This window comes from Neofelis nebulosa, chromosome 1 (assembly GCF_028018385.1).
Source record: "Neofelis nebulosa isolate mNeoNeb1 chromosome 1, mNeoNeb1.pri, whole genome shotgun sequence".
NCBI lineage: Eukaryota > Metazoa > Chordata > Mammalia > Carnivora > Felidae > Neofelis > Neofelis nebulosa.
The window spans coordinates 225,038,265-225,060,474 of record NC_080782.1 but is presented as its reverse complement, the minus strand read 5'-3'; the positions used below and the strand labels follow the sequence as shown (position 1 = coordinate 225,060,474).

Below are 22,210 nucleotides of genomic sequence, written 5' to 3'. Positions count from 1 at the left end.
TCCAACTTCACTCAACAGCCACCTTGTCATTAGCGCCGCATCGACTGAAGCCAGTCTTCCCACTCCAGCATGTTCCCACTCCATCATGTTGCCCGGTTTCACTGCCTTCCTAGTGCTCATCACCTTCTGAAACGATCTCTTTTCATCCACTCGACACATTCACTGAGTGCCTACAGTAGGCTCTGCCTCATGCGGTGGGGCTCCATCAAGGCCAAACAGAGAAGCCCTGCCTCGTGGAGTGTACACATCTTGTAACCCTTTTGTTTACTTATTTATTGTCAGCCTCCCCCACTAGAATATAAGCTGACAGCAGAGACCCTGGGCCGCCTTGTTCAGCGATTTATTCTTAGAGTCTAAAACTGCCTAGCACGTCATTCATGGTCAATCAATATGGGTTGAAGGAATAAAATGTTTAGATTTTTATTAGGGTACACGGACAACATTTTAAATTCCTATCATCGTGGCAAATTTAATTCATTCAATTAGTATTTAACTATAAAAGTAAGGCAGGGACACCTCGGTTAAGTGTCTGTTGATTTTTGGCTCAGGTCATGATCTCACAGTTCATGAGTTTGAGCCCCGCACCGGATTCTGTGCTGACAGCACAGAGTCTGGGATTCTCTCCGTCTCCCTCTGCCTCTCCCCTTGCTTGTGCGTGCCCTAACTTGCACTCTCTCTAAATAAACAAACATTAAAAAAATAAGGCAAACAAGAAACCTAAGAAACCAACGACCTATAATAATTGTTAGCACTTACTGACCACTTACTATGTGTCGGGCACTGTAGCAAGTGCTTTATATTTTTTGCCTCATCTTACCTTCACAAAATTCCACTACACAGCTAGGATTGTTCTCCCCTTTTGCAAGATGAGGAATTTGGGGCTTAAAGAAGCTGCCCACCTTCACAAAGCCGTCGAATGAGAGCCAGTCTTCAAGGACAGAACAGTCTGGCTCCATAGTCCATGCCTTCAACCTCCTCTCTGCTCTACACCGTCCACATTTACATCACAAAGAATGTCTATTCACTGGCTCCCTCTACCACTCTCTGAATAAACTCAACACGCTTAGCAGGGCATACGGGACCCTCGGAGATCAGCCCTGCTCCTTGCTAGCCTCTTCTGTTACCCTCACCTCCTATCCTGCACTGAACCACTGGGGCTCCTAGACTGCCATGCTCTTTCTCCTTTCTTTTCTTATAATTGTATGGTTTGTTCCCTCCTTTGAAACTCCTACTCATAACTCCTTCTCATACTTTAAGACTCAGCCATTGCCTCCTCCAAATATGGCCTTCCTGGTTCCCTGGGCTTGTTATGTGCCCTTTCCCTGTTGCTCCCTGGCATTCTGAACATGCCTCTACAACACTCAGCCTTCCCTCGCTGCAGTCCCAGCTATTTGGGAGATGAAGCTTCCCTCTTCGCCTCTAAATTTTCAGTGCTTAGCGCAAAGCTTGGAACAGAGATGTTGGCTAAATGCTTTGAATGATGGTTATTCATTTGGGGATTGGCTGAATGCCATGTTTACACGGCAGGGAAAGAATCCTATTATAAAGAGAGGGTTAGGGGCGCCTGGGTGGCTCAGTTGGTTGAGCGTCCGACTTCAGCTTAGGCCATGATCTCATGATTCGTGAGTTCGAGCCCCACGTCGGGCTCTGCGCTGACAGCTCAGGGCCTGGAGCCTGCTTCGGATTCTGCGTCTCCCTTTCTCTCTCTGCCCCTCCCCCACTCACATTCTGTCTCCCTTTGTCTCTCAAAAATAAATGTTAAAAAATTTTTTTTAAAAGAGAGGGTTAGAACGTGACACGTGGAAGTCTTCATTGGTGAGATCACATGGGCATTGGGGATAGTGGGGATGGGGTAGTACACAGAGCATCAGTGGTAGAACCATATCTCTCCCTCATTCTCACCCCAGAAGGTTTATTCTAATCATCCAGCTGGTAAAATAGATGCTGGGATTTTCCCCTCAGGCCATCTGACTCCAGAGCCTCCAATAATCTCTAGGCTATGTTGCCTCAAATATACTGGGCCTTCCAAAGAATGGGTGCATCCCTTTATTTATCCTTTCAGTGGTTGTATCTGTTTTCCCAGAACAATTTTCTAAAAGCACTTTTTATTTTCGCTTTTTAAATTAAATTTAAAAAAAAATCGAACCCAGGCATCTTTTTCTCCTCCTCCTGTCCTCATCGTCCTCCTCTTCCTTCTTTCTCCTCCTCCTCGCCCTCCTCCTCCTCCCTCTCCCTCTCCTTCTTCTTCTTTAAAGTTTATTTATTTATTTTGAGCGAGAAGGAGACCCCACGCACATATGAGTGGGGGAGGGGAAGAGAGAGAGAATCCCAAGCAGTCTCCACACCACCAGCATGGAGCTGGGGTGGGCCTGGAACCCACAATCTCTGAGGTCATGACCTGAGCCAAAGTCAGATGCTTCACCAGCTGAGCCACACAGGTGCCCCTAAAAGCACTTTTTAAATGTTTACAAATGACAAAGTGTCTAGTGATGGGTGCACAGAAAGATGAAATGATTTACCCGAGTGTATACACTACTGATAATAGAGCAATTTGCCTCTAGACTCTTAGACTATCTTGTCTTAAAAACAACTCAGCCATTCATTCAATTACTCATTCTACAAATATTTATCGAGTGCCACAGCATGCCGGCTATTGTTCTAGACCAGCAATGTTCAATAAAACTGTCAGTGATATTGAAATGTTCCTTATCTATCTTGCCCAATATAGAGGCCACTAGGCACATGTGGGTATTAAGTACTTCAATGTGGCGGGTGCGACTGAGGCCATGAATTTACTTTATTTCATTGTGAGTTCAAGTTAAGTAGCCACATGTAGTGACAGGGTGCCGAAAGGGACAGTATCATTCTAGATGCTAGAGAAATCAGTTAAAAGCAAAGATCCTTGATCTTGCCGAGTTTACATTTTGGGGTGAGGGTAGAGGTGAGAGGGAAAGAGCAAGACAGTGAACAAGAGACATAATAAATAAGCATATACAGTACAGTATGGAGGAGCTGGCTTGCATTTTAAAGCAGAGTGGTCACATCAGTCTTAGAACTTTCTGATCCTTTGGCTAGGATAATTAGGTCTGATCCAATTTCAGCTCTAATTTCTGTCCTTCTCTCCTCCCCTTCCTCTTCAGAGTTCAGCTCCCCAAAGATGAGGCAGGAAGGCGACAGAAAAGGCAGTCTTGTCTTTTGAACTGGCCTTGCTCTGGGTCCAGCTGACGCTGCTGATCTCTGCCCGGGTGAGGGCCCTTCAGGGAAAGTGGGGTGGGGTTCTCTAGGGGATAGTGTGCAGGTTTTGTCTGGCCCCCTCCATGGTGGAGCACCCCCTCAGACAAGGGCGGCCATACTTCCCTTCTGCTGCCATTAGCCTACCCCCAACGCCTCCTTCAGGTGATGTATTACCTCCTTTGGCTCCCTGGGCAGCCTTTCTGTAACCATATTCTCCTTCATATGCAGCCAGGGGAATGGCTGAGAGCCCCGATGTCCTTCACCAGGCCACTATCCCTGCAAACCAGCTGGCCAAGCCTCCCCACCTTCAGAAATCTATGAGAAATAGGCATCAGTCCTTATGTCTGTGAGGCTTGTACACTCCTGCTGCCCGAGGACACACAGCAAGCCCTTCCAAGACTCCCTCATCATGCTCACCTCTGCTTGGACAGTAACTGTACCATGGAGGGTACAGACTTGACGGCTCACAAGCCACCAGCTGGGGAGAGAACTAAATATATTCCCTTCCATTTTTTAAAATGTTATTTACTGTTTTCTAAATCTATCTGTCTATCTATCTATCTATCTATCTATCTATCTATTTAGAGAGAGTGAGAGATGAGAGAGCATAGGAGAGGGGCAGGGAGAAAGAGGGAGACAGGGAATCCCAAGCAGGCTCTGCACTATCAGCATAGTGCCTGACCCAGGGCTTGATCTCACAAACCATGAGATCAAGACCTGAGCAGAAAGCAAGCGTTGGATGCTTAGCCAATTGAGCCACCCAGGTGCCCCAATTCCCTTCAAACTAACTGGCTGGCTCAGTTGTTTAAGTGTCTGACTCTTGATTTAGGCTCAGGTCATGATCTCATGGTTCATGAGTTTGAGCCCTGCATCGGGCTCTGCGTTGACAGTGCAGAACCTGCTCGGGATTCTCTCTCTCCCCTTCCTCCCCTGCTTGTGCACTCCATCTCTCAAAATAAATAAATAAACTTAAAACAACTTAAAAAAATTACTATTGAAGTGTAGTTGACATACGGTGTTATACTAGTTTCAGAGGTGCAGCATAGTGATTTGACGATGCTATGCCTCACACAACACTCAAGTGTTGTCACCGTCTGTCACCATACAACGTTATTACAACATTATTGACTCTATTCCCTATGCTGTACTTTTCATCTCTGTGGCTTATTGATCTGATAACTGGAAGTTTGCACTTCTCAATCTATTCCTCCCACCCCTCCCTGCAATCTTTTGGCGACCCACATGATTTTGTGAGGGGAAGGACAGGCATCTCGACAAGCACCCTGCACTCTCCCTGCACCTCTCAGTTTGTCTAGGACTAATGACAAACATGTCCCTGCCACCCAATCCATTTCTCCCCTGGTTCAGACTGTGACAGTGGAGCCTGGACAAGGACAGCTGGGCTGATGCGTGAGAAGGCAGTGGGTCGTGCCACCTCTCGGTCAACCCTATGAGGAGGTGGTGCTATTCACTCATCATGGCTCTGTCTAGAAGGCATGAGGCTTAGCACCTCTTCTTAGAGTCTTAGCACCAGTTTAGGACAAGAGGAATCAATCAGCCTTCTCTTACTCTTCCTGATGTTAAATCGCAAGTGCAATTTGTAACAATATATTAAGTGATCAGTTGATACAACATCCCTGGCACTATAATATAAAGACTTCTTTTTAAAAAAAAGTTTATTTACTTGTTTTTGAGACAGAGAGAGAGAAAGGCAGAGAGAATCCCAAGCTGGCTCCGCACTAAACCACCCAGGTGCTCCTAAAGCTTTCCTTTTTTAAGGGGCACCTGGGTGGTTCAGTCGGTTAAGCATCCGACTCCTGACTTCGGCTCAGGTCATGATCTTCTAACTGGGAGATCGAGCCCCACGTTGGGCTCTTTGCTGACAGCACAGAACCTGCTTGGCATTCTCCCACTCACTCTCTCTCTTTTTCTCAAAAGTAAATAAGTAAACATTAAAAAAAGATTATTGTTCGTTCTGGCTCTCAAGCCATATTTTATTCTTACTGTTTTCAAAAATGGTTATGATCTGACATCTAAATGAAAGTATCAGTGAAGAATGTGTAGGTGCCTCTAAGAGTTAGTAACTACATACTTCCCATGTCTAAAACAAATTAGCCTATAGAAAAGTATCCATTGCAGATAGGCCCATTTGTGGGGAAAGAAGATCCCAGACACTTACAATATTCATCGTGGTAAATTGTATGACAGTGATGCAATCCAACAAATTTATTGCAACGATTCATTTTTAAAAAAAAATTTTTTTAACGTTTATTTATTTTTGAGACAGAGAGAGACAGAGCATGAACGGGGGAGGGTCAGAGAGAGAGGGAGACACAGAATCTGAAACAGGCTCCAGGCTCTGAGCAGTCAGCACAGAGTCCGACGCGGGGCTCAAACTCACATACCGCGAGATCGTGACCTGAGCCAAAGTCCGACGCTTAACCGACTGAGCCACCCAGGCGCCCCTGCAACGATTCATTTTGACGAGAGTGCCTTAAAACCCACCATGGGCAAAGCCCAGGCCAAGTGAGGAATAAGTCACAGTTCTCGTGCCTTAGCAGGGGACACTAAGTAGATTCCACTACAGGGGCCCTCAGGGCTCAGCAGGTGGCTCCTCCCACCCATCTGGCTGAATCTTCCAGCACCTCTCAGAGCCAGACTGCTGTAATTCTCCAAATGAGTTGTGTTGCTTCCTGCTTTGCTGCCTTTGGACACGCAGTCTCCTCTGTTAAACACACACACACACACACACACACACACACACACACACACATCCAACAAGCCCCAACTGGAATCATTTGCCCCCCAGGACAGCAAACTCAGACTTAATCACAGTCTCAGCTTATCCCAGGAATGTGACCTTTCAACAGTCAATATGAAATTTCCTAATCAGCACTAGCAAGGTGATGTCTCCATGTTAAACCCTACTGTTCCATTTCCCCATAGAAGAAGATTACCTGGGCTGAAACAATCCTTTCTTTTCTTTTGCAAATAACTTCTTGCGACACCTTTCTTCCTATAGAAACCTTCCATTTTGCACAATTCCTTGGAACTCTCCTCTACTTGCCAGATGGAATGCTGCCTGATTCGTGAATTACTTAAAGCCAATTAGGTCTTCAGATTCACTTGGTTGAATTTCGTTTTGTAACACCTCTGATGGGAATGCTCAGCCTGTCTGAAGTGGACATGTGTCATGTTCTCTGGCTGCTTGGCATTGTTTTATTTATTTTTATTTTTTAATATAATTTATTGTCAAATTGGCTAACATGCAGTGTGTACAGTGTGCTCTTGGCTTTGAGAGTAGATTCCCATGATTCATTGCTTACAGACAATACCCAGTGCTCATCCCAACAAGTGTCCTCCTCAATGCCCATCACCCATATTCCCCTGTGCCCCACCCCCCCCATCCACCCTCAGTTGGTTCTCTGTATTTAAGAGTCTCTTATGGTTTGCCTCTCTTCCTCTCTTGTTTGCAACTATTTTTTCCCCTTCCCTTCCCCCCATGGTCTTCTGTTAAGTTTCTCAAGATCCACATGAGTGAAAACATATGATATCTGCCCTTCTCTGACTCATTTCACTCAGCATAATACCCTCCAGTTCCATCCACGTTGCTGCAAATGGCAGGCTTTCATTCTTTCTCATTTGCTTGGCATTGTTTTAAAGCCCTGTCTACATTCAGGGAGTTTCCTGCCAAGTGACTCCTTCCTCTTCAAGACAAGCCAGAAGTCTCGCGTTCCCAGCCCCCTTTGCAGGTCCGGGTACAGGCACGTGACTCAGGTTCCATCCATCAGTGGCATCTACGTGATTTATCAATTTGGAAATGAGCTAGACAAGGCGATGGACATGGTGTGGCAGTGACCTGTCAGGCAAAACTGGCGGCAAAGGTGCCCAGCAATAGTTCCCACGCAGAGGCCCTGGCACAAAAGGGACAGTGGTACAGACTACAACATCTAGAAGCTCTGAAGGAGGTGCACCGCGGTTTCCACGGTGGAACACTTCTGCAGTGTGTTCTGGGATTTGTTTCAAGAAGTTCTTCAGGGTACTCCATCTTCTCATCCAGAGATGGTGAAAGTCACCCAGCATCCTTTTTTTTCGTTTTTGTCTTTTTTTTTTTTTTGAGACAGAGTACATGTGCATACGTGTGCAAGTGGGGGAAGGGCAGAGAGAGAGGGAGACAGGATCCGAAGTACGCTGACAGCAGAGAGCCCAATGTGGGGCTCAAACTCACCCAACTGTGAGATCATGACCTGAGCCAAAGTCCCACGCTCACCCAGGTGCCCCCACCCAGTATCCTTTTAATAAATTGTTCCTGTGCTCCAGAGCTGGCTTCTGTTGATGGCAACTAAGAGTTCTGAGTGACATATCAACAGGCTTTCCTCCTAAGGGCCATTTGTCTTTCAAAACCCACCCTGACATGGGGGGCCCCTGGGGGCCTCCCCTGAAACCCTCTTTTCCATCATTTATTCCCTTCTCTGGGATGCCGTGCTACCCACACCCCTCTCGCTGCATATCCTCCCCAAATTCTGTGTTCCTTCCTCCTCTCCTTGGATGGAGGTTTCTCTGAGGCTAGCAATTGTCTCTTTAATTTCTGTATTTCCAGCACTTAGTGTGGGTTGACACAGAGCCAATCAGTGCTAAATGAACATTTGTTACTGATAGGAAGCAGTGAACGGATTTGTTTGGGAGAACTAGGGATCATGAAAAGGCTTTTGAGGTGCCTGTGTCTAGTACAGGTCTTGGTAAATAGCAGGGGGGGGGTTCAACAGGTGGAAATTGTTGGGACTGTCCAATTGCAGCCCATGGGAACATACAGTGTGCTCTTTAAAAATTATTATATCCAAGAGGTTAGAGTGGGAGAGAGCCAAAGCATAAGAGACTGTTAAAAACTGAGAACAAACTGAGGGTTGATGGGGGGTGGGAGGGAGGGCAGGGTGGGTGATGGGTATTGAGGAGGGCACCTTTTGGGATGAGCACTGGGTGTTGTATGGAAACCAATTTGACAGTAAATTTCATATATTAAAAAATAAATAAATAAAAAATAAAATAAAATAAAATAAAATGAAAAAAAAAAAAATTATTATATCCCTAAGCAGTTCCCCATATGCTTACTATGCTTTGGGGGAGATTCCTGATTACCTAATAGAAATCTGCCCTCCCCTTCCCACCTGGGTCTGCAGTGATGATGTTTCAGGCAAGATGGGCCTCTCACACAGTCCCAAGTGGTTAAGTCATCATTGGTCAAAAAAAGGGGTCGACCAACCAAAGCCTGCTAGCCAGATCTGGCCTGCCATTTCTTTTTGTATGGCCTGAACCGTACAAAATGTTTTTTAAAGTTTTAAAGTTGAAAAGAAGCAAAATAAAATAATATTTTGTGGCAGGTAAAATTACATGAAATTCAAATTTCAATGCTCATAAAGTTCTTCTCTGACTTATTTGGCTTAGCATGGTACACTCTAGCTGTATCCACATCATCGCAAGTGGCAAGATCTCATTCTTTTCGATGGCTGAGTAATATTCCATTGTATATATATACCACTTCTTTATCCATTCATCAGTCGATGGACATTTAGGCTCTTTCCATAGTTTGCCTTATTGATAGCACCGCTATAAACAGCAAGGAGCCTGGAGCCCTTCGAATCTCTTTTTTTGTATCCTTCGGGTAAATAAAGAGTGGTGCAATTGCTGAGTATTAGGAGGTCACTTGTTGTGATGAGCACTGGATGTTGTACGTAAGTGATGAACCACTAAATTCTGCTCCTGAAGCCAATACTGCACTGTATGTTAACTAGAATTTAAATAAAAACTGGAAAAGAAAAATAAAAACTTTAAAAAAGTTCTATTGGAACACAACCTACTTACCTCTTTACCATGTCTGTGGCTGCTTTTGTTTACAACAGCAGAGTTGAATAGATGTGACAGGGATTGCATGCCCTGCAAAATACTTACTGAAATATTTACCGGCTGGTTGGTCCTTTTCAGAAGTTTGCTTGCTGACCCCTGTTCTAAACCAATATGGTAACTCCATTCTCTTCCCAGTGTTTATGTTTGGGCAAGCATGAGACTCAGTTCTGGGCTAATACAAGGGGAAGCTTAACAGGGGAACTCCAGGAAGGATTTTTTGTGTGATAAAAAGGATATGGAGAAGGCTTCCTTCCTGCCCTTGTGTGTTGCATAGGAAGGTGTAATAGAGCTACGGCAGCCACTTTGTGATCATGAGGGAAAAGTCAAGAGAATCACAGAGAAGCTGACCGAGATACTTTTGAGCCATTAAATTAACCAACTCTGGAACTTCCTATTTCTAGATTTCTTTTTATATGCAAAATAAATATATTAATAGTAGTTGGGCGTTCTTTTACTTGTGGCCAAATATACCCTAAAACATATGATTTAAGAAAATTATTTTTTAAATTATGTCATAGTATTTCCTCTTATTGATGATCCATTGAATCGTATCCATTTATGGGCATTTATCCTAAGTCTTTGCTATTATAAATTATGCCTTTAAAAATATTTATGTGACAAATTCAAATCTAAGACTCGTGAAATATACATCTCAGGTGATTTTCTTTCTTTCTTTCTTTCTTTCTTTCTTTCTTTCTTTCTTTCTTTCTTTCCTTGCTTATACCCTTAAAAGCTGTCAAGGAAAAGACAAAAGAAATTCCCCCACCCTTAAAATATTGTCTTAACAAAATCTTTCATGGGATACAAAGTACCCTCTTATTCCACATAGATGAGAAAATCCAAATCCATGTTTTTTTGCAAATACAAACTCTACTTGATTCCAAAAAAGATTTGAGAGAGTCTTCAGTAAATGTTACATCAGCACCCAACCATATTCAATGGGATTTGTGTAATGGGAGTTGTGTAACCAAAGCATTTTTTCTTCATTCTCATTAATTAAAAGTACCCTTGAATCAGAGATGATTTACATTTTTGAATTATTTGCAACTCCAATGAACACTTTGTTCAAACACATCCACATGGTATTAGTGCCAAAACGCTGTAAATAATGAAATTATTTCTCCTTTTGGTATCATTAACTAGTGCATTGTGAAATACTGTTGAAATAGCAAAGTCTCCCTTCTCCACGTTAGCCACTCTGTCCCCTCACCTCTGACTTGCGTTACACCTGCCCCCTCAGCACACTGTCAGCTGCACTAATGCCCCTGGATTACACAATCCCAAGCGCAGCAAACAACCCCTGGAGCAAAGGGGTCAGTGCACCGACTTGCTTGTTGTTTGGAACGCAGATCTGAGATGCCACTGGGTGAACCTACCTATATTGACAGCAGGGATGCAAGAATCTGAAGTCCTTGTTCTCAAGAGGCCATCGGATTCCTGGGGAATTACCCTCAGAACAAAGTTCGCGCGGTCACTTTCATGATTTAATGCCAAGCAGGTGATTTTTTTCCAATCAGTTCTCTCTCAGCTTCTGTGAGCTGTTAAGCTTTTCAACACCTTGTAATTGTGCCTCTATTCCTAAAGCAAAGATAACAGAAGGAGCCACTCCTGTGAGGGATTTTCAGCTGCGGAGGTGATTTTATACAATATCATGCAGGGAGACTTATTTCAGGAGAAAGAACTGGTTCCTGAAACCCTCTGGCTTTTAAGAGGAAGCCTTCTGGGAGGTATTACTGTGGAGGGTCACAGTTACGAACATCAACTTCAGATTGGACAGAACTTTGTGGAGTCCCAGCTCTTTCATTAGTACCTATATAAATTTGGCCAAGTGTTGAGCCTCACTTTCCTTCACGAGCATCATTGGTGCCAGCCACGGGGTAAGGCACCAGGATACAGCAAGGAAGGCAACGGGGCAGAGGCTATCGGATGAGAGTTTGTGCAAAAAAGGTAACTTCGTAAATTAGGGGTTAAAATGTTGCACAAATGTTTCCTGGTTGTTTCTCTTAAGTTCACGGGAATAAATGGAAGCTAAGGTTGTTGAGGAGAGGTGAGGGAGAGAAGAAATGTAGCAGGAGTGAGGAGAGCCTGGAATAGCCTTTGTAAGAGTAGAAGAAGGGGCTCAAGGGAGACAGGACAAAGCATGAGACTGGCTGGGCGCTCAGCAAGGGTGCATGCGGTGAACTGGAGAAGCCTCTGCCCTCACGGTGGATTGCCCCAGCAGGTTCCCAAAGCAGCAGTGGCCCACGTGGTGGACTGTTCCTCCAGGATCACGGAGATCAGAGGCCGTGACGCTGTCGCGTGAAGGCCGGGGTTTGAAAAGGTTAAATGGCTCATTAAAAGTCATACAGATTTTTACCCAAGTATGCTGGCTCCAAGTTCAGTGCTTTTACCAATCTGTAACTGCGGATCTGGATCTGCCCTTAATTAGGGTTCCTTTGGACCTCATTCTAGTTTGCAAAAGCCACTGGACCAGGGGATACTGAAAGTCCCTTAGTCCTATGGGGTGTTCTAACTGTAGGTTCGGCTCCTTAGTCCACTTCCCACCAGTTACGTCACAAGCCACTTTGGACAAGTATTTCAAACTCCCTGGCTTGTTTCTATAATTGCATTCTGTTTCAGAAGTTTGACTTCTAAAATGCTGATTCTGTGAAAAGTCAGTTTTGTGCTGTTTTGAGGAGTGCCCCCATTGATCAGGGGTCTGGTACCTTCATGGCACCACCTACCACAGGAAGGTCTAGTCCCTCCTGCATTCACCTTAAGCACTAACACAAGTCACGTGGAATATTTGAGTCCCTGCCTCCTGCCCCCATCACTTTAACTTACATTGGCATTAGCCACAGGCCACATCCAAACAGGGCAAACACAGATTGTAAAAGAAAAAGACAGCATGGTTTAAGGAAGAAAACAGTGTAGAAAATGAGAATAAATGCATGAAGACTGAACCAAAGGAATAGGAAGGCTATGACCGAGTTACACTCAGCAGCTGGAAGCAACGCTAGACCAAGTTGTTTCCAATGGAGTAGGTGTTCGCTCTTTGGTTTAGGACACTAGAGAAAATTCCTTTACTCCCAGTATAAAAGATTCCTTGAATAGTGCTTTTTCATAAAATGTCGGAGAGCCATAGAAATAGCCTGTAATTCATTAGAACTAAAAGATCAGAGAGGCCGACTGACAGCTAGCTTTCATCGGTGGGTGTACTTTCTCCAATGTCATTGGTGAAAGTGGAATTCCGTGCGGTAGGCAGAATGGGAAAAATTGTGTGTGTGTGTGTGTGTGTGTGTGTGTGTGTGTTTATGGCGGTAAACGAATGTGTTTTTATCACTACTGTTTGCAGTACTTTGGTACTCAATTATAGTTTATTATTTATTTATTTTTCAATTATAGTTTAAAATCGAGGCCTTGAGTCCCACCAAGGTAACCCAGCCTAAAGACTCAGTGGGTCCTCCTAACTCCTGACACCCCCAGCCCCCGCCCCGAGGGCTAACTGGGGTCTTGCCTCTCACGAGGGCCCCGGGAACCTGGAAGAAGAAAGGCAACCGGGACTCGGAGACCGCTGCCCGCCCGCTCCCGCGCTCCCGGCGCCGGGGACCCGCGAGCTGCGCGGCCCGAGCGCGCCCGCCTCCGCCGCGGACTTCCGCTTCCCCCGCCCGCCGCCGTCGCCGCCGCCGCCGCCGGGACGCTCCTGGGCCCGCGGGGTCGCCGCCCCGTGTGCTCCCGCGCGGGAGGGCGGGGCGGAGGGCCGGCCTGCGGCCGCCGCGAGTGTTAAGCGGCCGCCCCGAGCCGCGGAGGCAGAGCCGGGAGCCAGCGGCGGAGCCCGAGCACAACGCGGCCAGCCGGCGCGGCGGTGAGCGCAGCCCCGGCCGGCGCTCCGGGCTGCAGGGAGCCCGCGGGGAGGAGGGAGCGGGACGCGGGCGGGCCTCCGCGCCCGGGCGGCGTGACCTTCCCCGGCAGCCGGGCAGGGCTCAGGGGTCCGCGGCCCGGCGCGCCGCACACGTGCCCAGGGACCCGCGGGAGCTGCCGGCCGGGGCTCGCCGGAGACTCGCGGGCTCCGCGGCCTCCTCCCCGCGGTGCTCACCTGCTGGGAACGTTGCCCCCTTTGCTCCCTCCGAGTGTCATCAGGCCTCCGGGCGCCGCGCCGCCGGTGCTCCAGCCCGGGGTGGGGGTTGGGGTGGGGGACGGAGGCGCTTATGAATGGGAGACTCCTGCAGGTTGTTGGGGGCAGAGTCAGCGAACGCTGAAGCTGGGAGGAGAAAGTTGGGAGCGGTCTCCCTGAGCTGCCCCTGTGCCCGCCAGGACCCCGAGCCCCGGAGCAGGAGCGCCTGCCTGGCCGGCGTCCCAGCGGCCGGACGGGTGGGCATCGCAGCGCCAGGTGCCCCGGCTCTGGTGACCCGGCGGGCGGGCGGCCTCCTCCCGCGCCAGCTTTGGCCTGAGGCTGGAGTCTTTCCTCAGTGCGCGGAGTTACCTGGCGGAGAACGCGACCTCAGAGGATTCTCCCCACCGAGAAATTAATTTCCCCAGGGAACGAGAGAAGGCCTGTTTGGCTCTGTTGTTTGTCTCTCTTGGAGTCGGGCTCGCGTGTCCTTTGCAGGAGGGGTAAGGGGACGCTGAAAGGATTCAGCTTTTCAACAGGCTCAGGAATGAGTTTTAACTCCTGCTGACCAGTCTTGCCTCCCTCGGGCCGAGCCGTATGTCCTCTTCAAGACTTCTCGAAGCCTTCTTAAGTTACACAATAATTTAAGTCTGTTGCCCACGCGTTCTGAGTTGGTCTGTTCCCATCACTGTTTAGTGTCCTAATCTAGAAGTCGTTATTTGTAGGATTCAACGTGTTTAAGTTTGGCTTACCTGCAGGGGTTGGATTCACACTGATGACACAGTACGGTCTATGCCTGCCTTTCTTTGTGAATTAAGAAATGTCCACACCCAAATAATTGACCACTCTGAGAAGCCACGTTGGTTGGGCCCTGTGTGACTCTTCTCTCCATGTGCTTCCATTTTTCCTCTAAAACGCAGGGTTCAGTGTTTATTTTTTTCCTTTTTGGTCAGGTTGGAATACTGTGGAATTAAATACTGGTTGGTAAGCACAGACCCAAAAGGCAAGACTTGAGTTGAGTCCACTGACTACTTATAAAACCTTGGAAAAGCCCTTGCTTACTGGCCTCAGTTTTCCATCTGGAAAAGGAGGAGATTGGATTAGGACCCTGATATCCTTCTCGAGGTACCGGATGGCCACCACCTTACCAGCTTTATTTTTTTTCTTAACTAATCCCTATGCCTAATGTGGGGCTTGAACTCAAGACCCTGAGATCAAGAGTCCCCTGCTCCACGGACTGAGCCAGCCAGGCTCCTCCCACCTCATAAGCTTTAGTTATTGATCCTGCCTCTCCAGTCCTGTCAACACAAAACCCATGTCTTGTCAAACTTAGTTGCTTTTTCAAGTCCAGTACTGTGCTTTTGTGGTTGCAGTTTTTGGTAAAGAAATCAAGATTCTTAGTGTCTGGTCATTGGCAACATGCTTCAAGTGGCTAAACTTGTGAGTGGATAAAATTCTTTTCTGCTGATGTTTAGGCTGACATTGGCCTTCATTAATGATCCAGCCAGCCCACCACCCTCTGAGAGGTGGCCTGATGAGCACAAAGGTCTTTAGTGTGATGAATAAAAATTGTTCTTTGTTATTCACAGATAAGTCACTTACATGGTTTGAAAACCACACAGAATTGGTTGCTGCATTGGTTATCTCAATACTCTGTCAATGAGCCACCTTTCCTTTTTTTAATCCCTATTTATAAAGTCCCTCCCTCTGCAACAGGTGATTTTTGTGTAAAGGCAGAGGAGTAAACTCTAGTCCTCCCAAACTTCTTGGGATCTAGCACAAGCCTGCTGAATCATGATCATTAGCACAGAGGCCTGGGTAACTGAGTATTAAGTGCCCCAGTGATTCTTATCAAGCAAATTGAGCACACAATTGACTAGGTGTTACTTTTCAAAATGTGGTTGGGGGCTCAGTCATTATCAGCCTCATCTCGCAGCTCGTCATGACTGGTAAGGTTTCTGGTCCCACGTGAGGCCTATCTCATCAGAATCTAGTTTCACGAGGTCCCCAGGTGATTTGTGTATCCGTTTATGGTTGAGAAACTCTGGAAGGGACTATGATGATCATGTTCGGTGCTATGCTTCATAGCTCTAAGAACACCTGTCCCATGTCACTATTTGTGATTGCCTTTGTATTATAATACTTCTATTACTCACTTTTTTTTTTTTAATTTTTTTTTCAACGGTTTTTATTTATTTTTGGGACAGAGAGAGACAGAGCATGAACGGGGAAGGGGCAGAGAGAGAGGGAGACACACAGAATTGGAAACAGGCTCCAAGCTCCGAGCCATCAGCCCAGAGCCTGACGCGGGGCTCGAACTCACAGACCGCGAGATCGTGACCTGGCTGAAGTCGGACGCTTAACCGACTACGCCACCCAGGCGCCCCTATTACTCACTTTTTATATGTGGGGACCCCTAGCTTTAGGGGCCCAAGGGGCCACACTGCTGGTGGCAGAGCAGGCGTTCAGACCCAGGCATGTGTCACCCTGCGGTGCTCCTAACCCATTCCTTTACAGACCTACCGTTTCGTGACTTCCTTTTAGGGACCCAACACAGGCTGCTGTCTGAATTTAGAGCTGAGCCTAGTGGACTGATAGCTCCACTTAGGGCTCTGAAAAACTAGTTCGATGTGGCTTGGGGTGTCTGTAGTGTTTGGCATTAATTTGTAGGCTTTTCAGAAAGGTCGGTTGAAATGCCCCTCCCCCCACCCCTCCCACCAGTGGCTATAGCATTGATACTCCATTTTTTGACTTGTGAGTTTTTTTATGAGGAGGTGGTGGGTGGGGAGAAGGGGAGGCCAATTTCTAAGCTGCACTGACACTTTTGACTGCCTTTCTTTGGAGAAATGTAGAGCTGATCTCCTGGTTCCCAGAAGTTGAGGTCCCAGTAGATGGTGAGCTGCAGAGGCCCCACTGATGGAGAGCTCTTGTCTCCTCTCAGGGATATGAGACACCCATCATAAGCTCCAGAGAGTTGCCTTCTACGGAGCCCAGCAGAGGAGTGGGCAAACATGAAGTCCAGTCCTGCCATCCAAGCTGCCATTGACCTTACAGCGGGGGCCGCAGGTAATTCCAGGGGAAACCTCATCCTCTATTCCTCAAGTACCTGCTACGAGTGAGCTCCGGTGAAAGGGCGAAGAAAAGATTACCTTTGTCACTCCAGAAGCAACATGCTTTCGCCTTGGAGTGGATCCATTTAACGGATGTGTAATACTGTGTTCCAAGAACGGCCGAAGGTAGAGTAGTTCCCTTACAGTAAAACTTTGAGTCAGGGTGCAGAGTGGGAATGTCCTCAGTTTACAGCCAGAAACCCTCACAGCTCAAAGCTGAAGTCACTTGTCCATTGTCACATGGCTGGGATATGCAGGTGATATGGGATTTTACTCCAAGCCTGGCAATCAATCTGCAGAGCCCTTGCAGTCCCGGATCACACTGTGCCACCTCTCCAGGGAAATCCCAGTTACTGCCCTTATTATTGCCAACGACAGGAAGGAGGACACCCTTTAGAAATGTCTTTGGTAAATGAGACTGATGTTTGATGGTTTCTGCAGCCCTAAAAGGAAAGGAGAGGCCCTAGGATTTGCCAGGGAATGGTGGGCTGGACTGGGGCCGAGCCCCAGAGTTGACTGCAGCCCCATAGGGCGCAAGTACTCTTGGGCTGTGCCTGTAACACACAAGCCACTCTCTAGAAAGATTACCTTTGCTCAGCCTGAGGTCAGTAATTGGAAGTGCATGCGTAGTAACTTGGTTCTCTAGGTTCCTGTGTTATTTTAGGGGCAGAGAAGTGCTGGGATGCTATTTCCCAGATGAGAACCCTGGTTTACCCTTGCCCCTTGTACTGATTCTTCTAATGGGTCGCAGCTCCTGGGAGTGGAGAGGCCAAGAGGGGTGGGTTGCCCATTGTCCTCTTATCCAGTGGGACCTCCTGGCTCAACACACCAAGTGGGCTGCCACCTGTCATCCTGCCATTCCCTTAATTGTGAAGAAAGTCACAGTTCTGATGAACCAAGGGTCGACCAAGGTAGGCTAACGAGGAAGGCTATAGACCGTGCATTATAGACACTAGTAAGTGCAGGCACCAGCTTCCAGGTTAGAGACCCCAGGAGGGTCCTGGTCCAGGAGTAGGGGAAACTAAGGGCTGCCTAGGTTTTGCTCCACTGGCCTCTTGGCTGCTGAGTGCCTTTGGGTCGGTCCCTTACCCGACTGCAACCCTTGACCACATGTTCCATCCCCCACGCCACACCCCGTGCCACATTGGGAAGGCACCATGGGAACGGTGGACCCATTTGCCTACCTCTGGCACCCTCTTAACAGTGCTGTGAATGCTCTGGGCTCAGTTTTTGTCTCTGTCATAGGAGGGTATTTAACCACATGAAAAATTCTCAGCTTTTGGAATTAAACGTCCCTCAGTCTATCAAAGATGTAGAATCTGCTGTGATAGGATTTTCTTTTTCCTATGAAGGCTTTTCTGTGTGGACAGGTGTTTGGGTGCCACATTTATAATTTACAGTACATTTTTTAAAAATTTCTTTAAAGTTTATTTATTTTTTAGATAGAGACAGAGCATGAACAGGGAGGGTCAGAGAGAGAGGGAGACACAGAATCTGAAACAGGCTCCAGGCTCTGAGCAGTCAGCACAGAGCCCGACGTGGGGCTTGAACTCACGGACAGTGAGATCGTGACCTGAGCCGAAGTCGGACGCTCAACAGACTGAGCCACCCAGGCGCCCCCCCCCCCTTTTTTTTAAATTTTTTTTTAAAGTTTATTTTTGAGACAGAGACAGAGCATGAACGGGGGAGGGTCAGAGAGAGAGGACAGTACATTTTAAAGATCTAAGTTGCAAGGGTATTGTTGGGAGTCTAGCGTGTAAGGCACTTGCTGGTGGACATGCTTTGTTTTTAATCATAGTATTAACATGTTTTGGGCCCTTACGTGTATGGCATTTAATTATCCTGATGACTAGGTAGGATTTCTTCCTGCACTGGTAACACAGGGTCACCCCTCACTGATGTAGATTGCCCTGTATTTACCTTTGGAGGACAACAGGCTCCTTTGCAGGGGTCTGTGCTCTAAGCCAGCAGTGCTGGCAGAGGAGGCTCCTGTTAGTGATCTGGGAACTCCCTCTGCTGGGAGGTGCGTGCAGTGCCAACAGGAGGCCACAGCCCCACTTTGGAGGGGTCTCAGTCTCCCAGTGATGGAGCTAGAAGGGCCTTTAGAAGAGACCGTTGGTTCTAACGCTCACTGTATATGTAGAAAAGAGACCCAGAGAGGGACAGTGGATTTGGTCATGATTGCACAGCTAGATGATGTCAAGACAGCGCTAGGACCTTGGATGCTTGGTTCCTTGACAGCCCTATTGTCTTTGTTTTAATACTATGTAATGGGCCAACAGCACTCCTGGGGGTGGAGGTTAGTCTGGAGCCTTTGCCGCCCGGCTCTCTGGACCAGGACATCGGGCCATCGTGGTCTGAGGTGATCTAGGTGTAGCATACATGTGTTCTTCTCTGTGTCCCTCCTTTTCTCTGAAACAGACCTCTCCCATCTGGCAGGTTTTGGGTCCAGCTCATCTACTGTCAAGTGCTGGGAAGCTGTCACTGCCTGTCAGAAGCTAGTATAGGAGAAATTCCAGGAAGGAACCAAGAACTCTAAGCAGCTAGGGTGGGGGAGGGTCTGGAGAAGAAAGTTAAGTAATTGGATGATGTTGAAATGAGGCAGTGTGGAGCTCAAAAGTTAAATTGCCTTAAAGGGTAACCTTGGTCTCCTTTTAAGAATTAGCAGTTTGATGATGATAAAATAACACACACACACCCCCCCCCCCCCGCCCCCCTTGACTGCTCTATTGCTGTATGCCTTAACTAGTGTAGTTTGGGAATGTGACATTTTTGATCATTGGCATTTATCCTCTCAAATGCCAAAATTAAAAATAAGCCAGAAGCCTTTTTTCCTTATTGAAATATGGTTAACATCTATTAATTTCAGGGGTGCAGCATAGTGATTTGACAGTTGTGTAGTGTGCACCATACGTGTGGTCAGCTTCTGTCCCCATACAAAGTTGTTAAAATATTATGGACTGTAATTTTCATCTCCATGACTTATACCTGGAAGTTTGTATCTCTCAGTCCCCTTACCTGTTTCGTCCACCTACCTCCCCTCTGGCAACCACCAGTTTGTTCTCTGTATTTAAGAGTGTTTGTATGTTCTTTAGATTCCACATATAAGTGAAATCACGTGGTATTTGTCTTTCTCTGACTACAATTTCACTTAACATAATACCCTCTAGGTCTATCCATGTTGTCGCAAATGGGACGATCTCCTCTTTTATGGCTGAGTAATATTCCATTGCATGTGTGTATATATATATGTGTGTGGTTGTGTGTGTGTGTGTGTGTGTGTGTGTGTATAGGCAATTCACCCATTTTTACTGTAGAAAGAAACATAGGTAAAAGGATTACTTCACCGAGTCCTGCCATTCATAATTAGTTCACACCGAGTATGTATCTTTCCATATTTCTGTGGACATACACATGTATAAGTACTTGTACAAAGATAGGAACATACTATGAATATCTTGGTGTCAGTTTAAACCTGTGTCCTATTGTATGTGCACATAGGTCTGTACGATTAAGACTGCATTCCTTCTGCTGTAGGGATACACCAAAATTTCTTTAATTACTTGTCACTGGACATTTTTGTTTCACGAATATTTACACATTGTAAACTCCCCTAAAACAATATCTTTGTGGTATAATTATTTCCTTAGGACAAAGTCCTAGAAATGGAATTGCAGGGTTTAAGAGATTATGAGCATTTGTAAGGCTTTATAACCTCTTTGGTGTGTATCTGTTTTCTCTCTTCCAAACAATTTCCTCTCTGCAGTGAATCCCCAGTCTACAGCTTTCAGTCCAGGTGAAGACAACCCGAACGAACACCCCACTGACACTTGTGTTCAGTCCATCAGCCTTCAGGTAGTTGAGCAGCCGACACGTGACCTGGAATGCAGATATCTTGTTCTCTTGACACCACAGGGGCAATATGGAATATCCTTCTCTTGAGGGATATTTTCACTGAAGATCCAGATGGGTGCAATCCCTCTGCCATATCTGAGAATCTGTTCTGGCTCACGGGCTATTTTACTTATTTATTTTTACTTTTTTTCAATCTTTATTTTTGAGAGAGAGAAAGAGAGAGAGACAGCACAAGCGAGGGGAGGGGCAGAGAGAGAGGGAGACACAGAACTGGAAACAGGCTCCAGCCTCCAAGCTGTCAGCAGAGAGCCTGACGTGGGGCTAGAACTCACAGACATCGAGATCATGACTGGAGCCAAAGTCCGACGCTTAACCGACTGATCCAGCCAGGCGCCCCTCAAGGGCTATTTGATTTTTAAACTTATGGAAAATTTTATCTTCCTTGGATTTTTGTTTTTCCATGGAATCCAATTCTTCAGGTACTCATGGTTCCCATAATTTCTGATTCATTTGCTTTTTCAACAACTTCAGGTGTAATCTCATCTTGTTTCTATTATGATTCCAAATTCTGGAAAAAAGTTGTGGTCTGGAATTGTTCTGTCCAAATAATCTGATTGTGTGCAAGCCTGCTTATGTCCCAGTCTCCAGTCTAAGGGTCTGACGCTCCTTGTGCAATAATGTGCCTTGGGACGTCTGGAGCATGTTTGGGGGCCTACGCAGCCACAAACCCTGCAGAGATGAGCATCAGACTTGAGCTGGAGGCACACAGACTCACCTGTCTCTGGACGAGGTGTCCTCAGAAGGTGGCTCATATGTGTAAAAGTCATTTTTCCAAGGTAGCTGATTTCTAAAAACAATGGCTTAACTCAAAAGCTGGGGCCCAGAATGCGCAAGGGAGCGGGGTGGGGGTGGAGACCGGGCGCTGCGCGGGGCCACGCCCCCTTCACCCTAGCTGGCCCCTACCGTGCGAGACCAGCGCCGCCTTCCCGGTCCTGGCCCGGGAACCGCGGCTGCCCGCTGCGTGGGCCTGCGCATCATGGTGGCGCCCGGCAGCAAAAGAGGAAGAGGCCGCGGCGGGAGGCGTCGGCGCGGTCGGCAGCTGGGTGGAGCTGTAGCGAGGAGGCCAGCTCTTCCGGCCCTGGCAGCCCCGCCTCCCACCTTGCTTGGGAACTGCCGGCTGCCACGTGGGCCCTGCCTCCACGAAGCCTAACTCAGGCGGCCGCCACTGGCCGCCACCATGGAGCCTGAGGCGCCACCTTTATCGCCTCCTCTTTGCCTCTTCATCCGCCAGTGGGCGCTTGGGTTTTCCATATCTTGGCTATTCTAATAATGCAGGGAACCTAGAGGTGTATGTATCTTTTTGAATTAGTGTTTTTGGTTTTCCTGGGTAAATACCCAGTAATGGAACGAATGGATCACGTGGTATTTATGTTTTTAACTTTTTGAGGAACCCACCAACATGCTTTTTTCCCTTGTGGCTGCACTGATGTACATTCCCACTAATAGTGTTTAAGAGTTTCTTCTTCTCTACATCCTTGCCAACGCTGGTTATTTCTTGTCTTTTTGCTTCTACCCATTCTGATAGGTATTAGGTCATATCTCGTTGTGGTTTGGATTTGCTTTTCCCTGATTAGTGATGCTGAGCATCTTCATGGATCTGTTGGCCATTTAGATACGTTTAGAAAAATGTATATTCAGGTCCACTGCCCTTTTTTGTTTTTAATGTTAGAGCGAGCGAGAGAGAGCGTTAGTGGGGGAGGGCCAGAGAGAGAGGAAGACACAGAATCTGAAGCAGGCTCTAGGCTCTGAGCTATCAGCACAGAGCCAGATGCAGGGCTCAACCCCAAGAACCCTGGAGGTCATGACCTGAGCCGCTTAACAGACTGAGCCACCCAGATGCCCCCCCCCCCCATTTTTTAAATTTGGTTGGGGTTTTTTTTGATGTTGAGTTATAGAAGTTCTTTATGTATTTTGAATATCAACTCCCTATCAATATCATTTGCAAATATTCTTTTCCATT

General features: G+C 47.1%; 1 protein-coding gene across 4 annotated transcripts in view; it reads left to right on the top strand.

Annotated features, from left to right (window-relative positions):
- SLC25A15 (solute carrier family 25 member 15) overlaps positions 1-22,210 on the top strand; it is a 60,583-nt gene that overhangs the window by 12,826 nt on the left and 25,547 nt on the right. For 2 of the 4 annotated variants that reach the window (XM_058686576.1, XM_058686568.1), the window contains exon 2: positions 16,167-16,291. In XM_058686576.1, the coding sequence (XP_058542559.1) occupies positions 16,237-16,291 (55 nt within the window). In that variant the 5' untranslated portion in view covers positions 16,167-16,236. The other 2 variants (XM_058686564.1, XM_058686578.1) reach the window with 2 other exon arrangements.